The sequence below is a fragment of the Callorhinchus milii genome, unplaced genomic scaffold, assembly GCF_018977255.1.
Source record: "Callorhinchus milii isolate IMCB2004 unplaced genomic scaffold, IMCB_Cmil_1.0 Scaffold20, whole genome shotgun sequence".
Taxonomy (NCBI): Eukaryota; Metazoa; Chordata; class Chondrichthyes; order Chimaeriformes; family Callorhinchidae; genus Callorhinchus; species Callorhinchus milii.
The window spans coordinates 1,990,800-2,000,724 of record NW_024704761.1 but is presented as its reverse complement, the minus strand read 5'-3'; the positions used below and the strand labels follow the sequence as shown (position 1 = coordinate 2,000,724).

General features: G+C 46.8%; 1 protein-coding gene across 1 annotated transcript; it reads right to left on the bottom strand.

Annotated features, from left to right (window-relative positions):
• Nucleotides 1-458: 458 nt before the first annotated feature.
• LOC103175660 (galanin receptor type 2) lies at nucleotides 459-9,397 on the bottom strand. Its single transcript, XM_042342554.1, has 2 exons — nucleotides 8,963-9,397; nucleotides 459-550 (listed from the first exon to the last, which is right to left on the bottom strand). The coding sequence occupies exons 1-2, from the start codon at nucleotides 9,393-9,395 to the stop codon at nucleotides 459-461; spliced, it is 525 nt and encodes a 174-aa protein (XP_042198488.1). The 5' UTR covers nucleotides 9,396-9,397.
• Between the last annotated feature and the right edge of the window lie 528 nt (nucleotides 9,398-9,925).

Below are 9,925 nucleotides of genomic sequence, written 5' to 3'. Positions count from 1 at the left end.
TTCGCTCTATCCAAGCTGCTGGATATCAGGCAGATCAAAAAATCTGGACACACATTCCTGCAAAAAATGCAAATACTAAAGCAATGTGTAACATCTAAGAATATATCGTGGAGAGAGAAAAAAATAGTACCGCAGGTGACGAGGGACAATTTCCGAGCTTGTGACACTCTCTGCTGTGACAGCAGTGTGAAAAACAAGGATAGGAAATACTAATTCCTCACAAGAGAGGACTGTTGGGGACAGCATCAGACACAATTAAATGGGCCTGATGAACAACAGTTCTTTTCGTACCAAAGTTTTTTTTTAAACAAAACAGCAGAACACCACTGGGGAATTCCATTCAGGCTCCAACTCAACCAATAAACTTCAGGACTTTGGCAGGACAACCAGCTTGGAATGGTTATCCTGTCCCAACACATTTGAAACCATATATTGTCAACAATTCTTTCTGATCAGTTCTACAAGTACAGAAAGTCGTTTCCAGACACTTTTTGGACGCCAGGAGCAGGACCTGTTGCTCTGCCAATAGACCACTTACTCAATTTGATGACTGCCGGAGAAAAAGAACAGTCAAGGGACAGGGACTCGTGCTGTGTTACTCAGGCACCAGCAGCCCTCTAGTCATTCACCGCTGTGTGCAAACCCAGATATACCGTGTTGGAAAGTTTTGGGGTACCACAGGCGATTTTGAAAATGTCCTCTCTCGGCAACCACGTTACCTGGCTGGTGGGTGAAAAGGAGTAAATTCTCTGATCTCTATTACCTGTATAGGCCAAAACAATCAATCCTTCTGATAAAATTGGTCATTTACTTCATCGCTCTTTGTGGGACATTGCTGTGCTCAAATCCACAGCTGCATTCATCTACAAAATACAGTCACAACGCTTTACAGTAAATCATATGAACCTCAAGACAGTGATAATCATCTGGAGGAGGGTGGAACCACAGTACCAGCTATTAGTTGTAAAACGTACAGACATTTTTTTTTGCAACCCAAGTTGTGGAACTGAGAAACATAGGGCACTGCCCGACCAGCAAATTCCATGGTTAATCATCTCTTCTAGACAAAGATAAGGTGCAGGAGAGGGAAGAGTGAAGTTCACAATAGTTACAACTGAACTGTCATTAGGACAAGTGAACTAATAGAGCATTGAATAGAAATTATAAGCAGTTAATCCTTCTGCTGGCTCAATTTCTTCACGATGTTCTATACCAACCACAGTGCATCCATGCCATTATTATTATTTAACATTTCTTTTGAGCTGTAAAAGGGCAATTTAAGGAAAACATGAACCACTGGCTGGCTCAAATACGTATGATGCAGAATGTTATACTGATTATGGGCACCACAACTGCTAATGAATCTGTGTAAATCAAATACCATGTTCAGCAAGAGAATATACAGTCAAAACTGGGGCTCAGTTGGCAGGACATCAATGGGTCCCTGCACAACACAATGAGCACACAATCATACCCAGGGCAGACCCAGTTGATTCAGATGAACATTTCTCAGGCTGTGCGTGTGTCACTTTTCCGAGTTGGTATCTAAAGGCCAGAAAGTGCGTTTCAGCATTTGCTTTGTGACTGCAATGATATCAGCACTCTGTTTAAACCGGATCTCAATGGTCGGATAAAAGGTTTACGCTTGGGTTTAACAGTCCAGGTTGACCTAGGTCTGAACTGCAATCTAAAAATCAGGTCCAACAAGAAACACTGTGTGCTCCTAAAGATCGTCATTATGCATTGAGAAACCGACGCTCTCCCAACTGAAGTTATTGGTGAGTTTACAGCAAATGTAGAGCTCCCTTTACAGAACAGCCTCGACAAGCACCATCAAATAGCAGCATCACAACAGCACGGCTTCCCAGGTTACTGGCTCTTCTGACACCACAGAAACAATAACTTACTCTCTTCTCAATGAGAACGCAGCTTGGGGCATAACTCAGAGAGTGATACAGTACAACCACAATCGTTCGCGTGCTTTTCTACCATTTGTTTGCTTAAATCACAAATCCTTCAAATAACCTCATTATCATTCAGCACAGTGCACGCACCAGATATATATCCGCAGAGCTCCAAGACTGGCACGTCAGCACGTTAAATTTACCCACAGATCGCAATCAATACCGTTTGTATTTGTGTTTTGTCCGACGGAAAGCATTGAGACAATACTGTAACAAGCCAACGTGAGCACTGGGCACATGAAAATACACATCTTGTGAAATTCATCACCTCAAATTGCTCCCACACGACTGGGTCTGGACATGCAATTGGCAGCACTTAATCGTAGCGTTAGTTCCAAAAAAAAGGCACCCAAAAATTACAGGGCTAAAAATACTCATTCCAGACACAATGAGTTTGAAAGAGCAAATACCAATAATTGTATTTCTGTTTTTCTCCATCTGCAATTCAAGTGGACATAATGTGGAAGTATTAAGCCCACTACATTTTGCCGTAATCTAGAAGGGTCGTTTCATTCCTGCTAACCCAACAAGCTATGGATCATTCAAATCATTCCAATTTTTGCCACTGCACTTCTGTAACTCGGGGAGGTAGGGATTGTCTTTACAAGCCTGTGAGATGGAGGTAAACTAACATTACTTTGAGGGACATGAGTCACTGGCAGAAACTGCATTCTTGAAACGGCTACTTTAAAAAAAAATCATTATGCTTGCATGTCGGCAGGACATGAGTGCTACCTGAGACGCCGTATGGTGCGGAGGGCGCTATATAAATCCAAGTTGTTGTTGTTACCAACTGAACCAGGACGATACCTTTTCTTACACTTTCTTATATCTTTCCAGAATAACTACACAAAAGCAGGAGGACCGATTCTCTGTCACATCAAGAGCGGCCGTTTGCAAGATTTGAAAAGCTGCTTTCATCTCCTACGAGCCGGCAGATCAGATATACCCGATCTTAACCACAGATTTCCTCCATCAACAAATTGCCGCTCTCGGCTTCAAGACTGGGAGCAAGAACCCAGTGTCAGATTGTAATTATCAGAATCCGCGAGAGAAAATGCTATTTTGATCCAAAGCCAGAATCTGTAGCTTTAGGAAAGATGTCAACAGCAAGGGGGTATAGCAGATGCTATAATCATTAGCAAATGTAGAAATTTCAACTGCTAATTATTATGCTGCCTACAGTTACAACATGGGCTCTGTGGGAAAGGGTGAGCTAAGGGACATACAAGGAGCTCTGCGGGATGGGTTATAAGATCACCCGGTGACCCCTGGTATAAGAATGTTAGTATGTGAACAAAACCAAAACTATTTTAATTAAAAAAGGGTGATAGGCATTCCAACAAACTATACCAACGCAAGAAACCACAACGTTTGAAAATGAAACTAGACAAGTTCTTGTCAGCAAAATAGATTGGAGGGTTATACGACTTAGCAATAGATATACTGAAGGAATCTTGTGGCAGATTCAAAAAGGGGTTATTTAGATAGAGCGAATAACCTGCAGTCTTTATACGGCACAGGATTTTACTGAAGTGTAGGGACTGTGTATTTGCAGGCAAGTGCCACAGCCAATTTGCATACAGCCGTTAAGTGAATGACCAATGTTGCATGGGGAATTACTAGCCAGGATAACAGAGAAACTCCCTTCTCTATTCGAATAGTACTGTGGGATCGTTAACTTCCAGCTGAACAGGCAGACTAGAACCCGGTTTAAAATCTCATCCTAAAGATAGCAACTCCACCAACATTGGTGTGTCAGCCTAGACCATTGGTGACCAACCATTATCGTTGGCCAACAGATAAATTTTCTTCACTGATGTCATAAACCGATCAAGAAAAAAAAACTAAACACACACTACCACGGACCAAGTCTCAACTTAAACCCACAACCTTCTGACTGAGCGGCAAGAGCGCTACCAGCTCAGCCAGGTTGATGGCGTGAGATAACGAGTATCATTTTGATACACCGCAATTAAAGTGTACATTACACCGATAGCAGTGTAATGAGGATATTAGATGACGAGGAGGACATATTACACACCAACGAATAAACAGGAACAGTTGTTTGACACCATGATTACCCATCATGGTGTACCCATCTACAGGCAACGGACTCAAGTATACAAAACAAAGACTCCAGGAGAACTAAACCACAAACACCATGGCCACATCGGTGCAAGCTTCACTATTATAAGTTTAATTTGAGTACCACTACACTGCGATAGAGAGATCGACTTGTCAGAGGACGGGTTAAAAACATAGGAGCCAAGTCTTTGTGTGGTGCTCATTTCCAATCCAACAGACACAAAGAGGTGACATTTCTGAGTCACTGCTCGATTTGTATTGTGATCCCTCTTTTCCTCAGGTTATCACATCAGCAGTCAGCCAAAAAATGGCCCAACATAAAAAGGCTCCAGATTTTTTAATGTGGAAAATTACTAGGTAGTAATGAAGGGATCAGAAATGTGTCAGCTCTGTCATTCCCATTTATCCGTCCGTCATTCATTGCACAAAACACTCAAAACCGTTAATTGCAACAGTGCTTAACTCACACCCAGGTATCCATCGTTGTGCTCAAGGCATTTTTCTGTAGAAGTTTATTTACATATTAACAATTCTTCAGGGAAAGCAAACAGATGGTAAAATGTAACCCTTAACAAGAATCCAACAGCCACAGTCACGAGCAGACCTCAGCCCCTGTTCTGCAAAGAAATAAATGCCTGCATAAAGGCAATGGCAATTCCTGCCGCAGACCTTGTTGTAAAACAATGGCTATTCTTCCAAAGGGTAAGCAATACACTGGAAGGGATAAGTGGTAAATTGCAGTGTGCACTGAAACAGTGGGGTAAGGTGGGGGGTAGAAAAGAGACATGGCATGAAAGAGCTTGTACAGAATTGCAATCCGCCGAGTAGAGAATACACCGCAATGTTCAGGTGTTAGACAATGATGTAATTCTATTAAGAGAAATCCAATCATGAACAATCACTCAGTCAAAGCTAACCGTTAATCAGCTTACAGTGAGGCAAATCAGCGCAGCTAATCTGGTCTACACTACACCTAAACCAACACCAAGCAGACAGGTCAACGTTTCCGTTCCGTGACCCTTCATCAGAACCAGTTGTGAAAGTCACAAAGATAACAAAGTAAATAAAGTAAATACAGTTGCAAACGTCTCACTAACTGGGTTAGCTACTGGCATCCTAGGTAATCAATCGATATATGGCCAATAAAGTGCACAACTTACTCCTTACTGACAGGTATTTCAGAAGGGGAAATCCTACGGTATTAACAGCAGCTTTCAGTGACAAAACCTCAAATTTTAAAACAAGAGTCAGCATTCAAATCTAATGCCACATCTAGGTTACACAAACAGAAGTGGTTCTGTAATAGCCTGTCTGGCAGGTTCCGGTACACTTGCCTCATTTACACCGACTGCAAAGACAAAGCCACTCCAAAGTCTAGGATAACGATTCAGTGACTGTTTCGTGATGGTCCCAGTTTCAACAAAGAGGTGATACGTGCCAAGCCAGGGCTGACGCGCACAGATACGGTCAGGAAGCAAGGGTCTGCTGGTCACCAAAATACTCGCTGGCAAAAACTGTGGTCTCTGAACCTCTCAGGTAGGTTTCTGTCCCTTTAATGGTAAATGCTGCTAAAGTATCATATAACTGATGTTGGACCTGTGCAGGTGAACAAACCTTCTGAGCATTTATTAGGGAAACAATGAATCATAATACTGAACAATGGGTCAGTCTTCGTGGAAACTCAACCAGCTCACTAATAATTGGTTAATCTTCCGCCCTTATAATACTCACAAAAAGTTCGCAATTATTGCAAATAATAACGAGAGAAGACCATGGATTTTACACACCCCACAGCATATTTAGAACAGATAATAATACTAATAGTTGCATTTGACATAGTGCCTATCACATTGTTGAGACATCTCAAAGTGCCTCACAGAATAATAAGTAGTAATAATAGTAAGTGCCTCAAAGACGTGCTAAGGCGCTATATCAAATGCAAGGATTATTATTATTATAGAATATATTTTGAGGCGAGCAAGCTAACTACTACTCTATAGGACTCGCTACAGGAAGATTAGCCTGTCTACCTTGGAGCAAGTCTCTTTAGTTGCAGCACTTTCAACTCTGATACCAACCACACATCTCCCGTGTTTGGATAAACATTCAACCTTTGGAAGCTTTAATCTGCAACAACAACTTACATTTATATAGTTTCACACAGGAAAGCTTCTCGGAGCGCTTAACAGTGGCGGAGCCTGATGCCGAGCAAGAGGGAGGAAGAGGTGACCGTAAGCACGGTCAAAGAGGAAGGTCTTCAGTCGTGATCTAAAAGACGGGAAAGAGGGATTCGGGGAGAGAGTTCCAAAGCTTTGGGGCATAGTGGCTGAAAGCACAGCAGCAGATGGTGGAACGGTGGAATGGAGGGGACGAGGGACAAGCAGGAGGCTGGAGTCAGCCAAGCGGAGACAGCGGCCCTGGGAGTGAAGGGACTTATAGACAATGTGCCTATACATTTCCTCATAATTAAAGTCAATATCACAAGACAAATTGAGTGAAGTTACGAGAAAACCAAACACCTCTAGAAAGCCCAACTAGCACTTTGTTTTGTTGTCAAACTTTCCACAGTTCCAAACAGTACCACTCTGTCTCAAACGTCTCACCAGGTAGCCGAACTGCACAGGTCTCAACACGCCTCCAGGACAGTGAGTATTTTACACATAGTACTTTGTTAGAATCCTGGCATTTGATATAGTACCTCATTACATCATCAAAACGTATGTATTTGTAGCAAACCCGGCAGCCAATTTGCACACAGCAATGTCCCACAAACAACCATCAGTGAATAATTAATTTTGACTGGATAATTGTTCGGCAGGACCCAGGGAGAAACTCTCTTCTCATGTTGAATAGGCCATGTGATCTTTAACCTCCATCCGAACAGGAGCGAACATCTTGGTTTAATGTTTTATCTGAAGGTCAGCACCTCCACTTCCAGCACTGCACTAAAGCCAAGGCAATGAGCTCAAAGATGATACGAGTTCAATAATAATAATAATAATCCTTGCATTTGATATAGCGCTTTTCACGTCGGGAGGTGAAGCGCTTCACAGATCACACTGTAAAGTGAATTGACTGTATATTTGTGGGCGAACGCGGCAGCCAATTGCGCACAGCAATGTCCCATAAACTGTCGTGGATTGAAAATGACCAATTTATTATTGTTTTTGGTTTTGGAGGGATTATTATTAGGCTCTGTGTGGAGTAAGGAAACTTGCCTAAGGTTTTGCACCGTCCGGGAATGAAACCCGGGTCCTCTCGCTTGCGAGGCGAGCGCGCTAACCATTACGCTGCAGAACGTCTCGTTATCTTGCTAATGGCTGCACGGAGTCTTAGGGTGGCTCACCGCAGGCTGGAGACTCACACCACCCACTGTCTGCCTTCACAGTCTGAAGTGGGTCACAGATGGTGGACCATTACTGTTAATCGGGAACCTGTGCGCCATCAGCGCCGTTTACAGCCTTTTCATTAGACAGATCGTAAAGTCGGTTTACAGCAGTAGTTGAGTTCCCCCTTCACACCCCCACCTGTCCTGCCCTGCCCTGTGTCCTGCCCCCTGCCCTGCCCTGTGCCCTGCCCCCTGTCCTGCCCTGCCCTGTCCCCTGGCCTGCCCTGCCCTGCCCTGCCCTGTCCTGCCCTGTCCCCTGCCCTGTCCTGCCCTGTCCCCTGCCCTGCCCTGCCCTGCCCCCTGGCCTGCCCTGTGTCCTGCCCTGCCCCCCTGCCCCTGCCCTGCCCCCCTGCCCTCTCCCCCTGCCCCCTCCCCCTGCCCTGCCCTCTCCCCCTGCCCCCTGCCCTGCCCCCTGCCCTCTCCCCTGCCCTGCCCCCCTGCCCTGCCCTCTCCCCTGCCCCCCCCCCCCCCCCCCGAGCCCCACACTGCAGGTTAACCCCATCACAAACCCCACAGTATCTCGTTTCGGGGGTCAAACGGGAGCGCCGCTCCAACCGAGTTTCCCTTTGGAGCAGTTTGTACATCACAGCGCGTCCTCACCACCGCCACTCCGCCCATTCTGTAGCCCATCTCCCAGTCTGTCTGTGTCTCTGTCTGTCTGTGTCTCTGTCTGTCTCTCCCTCTGTCTGTCTCTCCCTCTGTCTGTCTCTCCCTCTGTCTGTCTCTCCCTCTGTCTGTCTCTCAGTCTCTTCCTCTGTCTCTCAGTGTCTGTCTGTCTGTCTGTCTGTCTCAGTGTCTCTCTCACACACACCACACACGCAGTCTCCCTGTCTGCCGGTGTCTCGGTGTCAGTCAGTGCTGTGTGTGTGTGTAGTGTCAGTGCTGTGTGTGTGTGTGTGTGCAGACACTGACCTGTCCACAGACACGGCGGTGAGGGTGTAGTGTGTATGTGTGCAGTGTGTGTGTGTGTGAATGTGTGTGTGTGTAGTGTGTGTGTGCAGTGTGTGTGTGTGTGAGTGTGTGTGTGTGTGTGTGTGTGTGAGTGTGTGCGGGCACTGACCTGTCCACAGACACGGCGGTGAGGGTGTAGTGTGTGTGTGTGTGCAGTGTGTGAGTGTGTGTGTGTGTGCAGTGTGTGAGTGTGTGTGTGTAGTGTGGTGTGAGTGTGTGCGGGCACTGACCTGTCCACAGACACGGCGGTGAGTGTGTAGTGTGTGTGTGTGTGAGTGTGTGTGTGTGTGTGCAGTGTGTGAGTGTGTGTGTGAGTGTGAGTGGGCACTGACCTGTCCACAGACACGGCGGTGAGTGTGTAGTGTGTGAGTGCAGTGTGTGTGTGAGTGTGTGTGAGTGTGTGAGTGTGTGTGAGTGTGAGTGTGTGTGTGGAGTGTGTGTGTGTGAGTGTGTGTGAGTGTGTGTGTGAGTGTGTGTGAGTGTGTGTGTGAGTGTGTGAGTGTGTGAGTGTGTGTGAGTGTGTGTGAGTGTGTGTGTGAGTGTGTGTGTGTGAGTGTGAGTGGGCACTGACCTGTCCACAGACACGGCGGTGAGTGTGTAGTGTGTGTGTGAGTGTGAGTGTGTGAGGGCACTGACCTGTCCACAGACACGGCGGTGAGTGTGTAGACACTGCTGTACATACTGAGGAAGATGATGAAATGTACGGCTTTGCACAGGAAGGATCCGAACAGCCAAGTGCGGAGGGTGTAGATCGTGGCCTGGAATGGCACACAGCACAGCAGGAAGCCCAGGTCGGCCAGGGCCAGGTTCAGGATGAACAGCTCTGTGGTGCTCGGGCTGTGTCTGTGTCTGTGTCTGTGTCTCTGTCTGAGCAACGCCGCCACCACCAGCACATTGCCCGCGGTCCCCAGGGCCAGGATCAGACTGAACAGCGCCGGTACCACCACCGTCTCTGCCCTCAGCCCCCACACCTCAGGCTGACTCCAGCTCCCATTGCCCTCCATCACCCCTCTCCTCCCCTCCTCTCTGTCTCTGTCTCTGTCCCCCTCCTCTCTGTCTCTCTCCTCTCTGTCTCCCTCCTCTCTGTCTCTGTCCCCCTCCTCACTGTCTCTCTCCCTCCTCTCTGTCTCTCTCCTCTCTGTCCCTCTCCTCTCTGTCTCTCTCCTCTCTGTCCCTCTCCTCTCTGTCTCTCTCCTCTCTGTCTCTGTCCCCCTCCTCACTGTCTCTGTCCCCCTCCTCTCTGTCTCTCTCCTCTCTGTCTCTGTCCCCCTCCTCTCTGTCTCTGTCCCCCTCCTCTCTGTCTCTCTCCTCTCTGTCTCCCTCCTCTCTGTCTCTGTCCCCCTCCTCACTGTCTCTCTCCCTCCTCTCTGTCTCTCTCCTCTCTGTCTCTCTCCTCACTGTCTCTGTCCCCCTCCTCTCTGTCTATACTCTCCTCTCTGTCTCTGTCCCCCTCCTCACTGTCTCTGTCCCCCTCCTCTCTGTCTCTCTCCTCTCTGTCCCCCTCCTCACTGTCTCTGTCTCCCTCCTCTCTGTC

Bases quoted from the DNA above. Each gene is read 5' to 3' on its own strand.
- LOC103175660 (XM_042342554.1), bottom strand. From the start codon at position 9,395: ATGGAGGGCAATGGGAGCTGGAGTCAGCCTGAGGTGTGGGGGCTGAGG. The intron at 551-8,962 runs GTCAGTGCCCAC...TTTCTCCGGCAG, and splicing joins ACCGCCGTGTCTGTGGACAG to TCATCAAATTGAGTAAGTGG.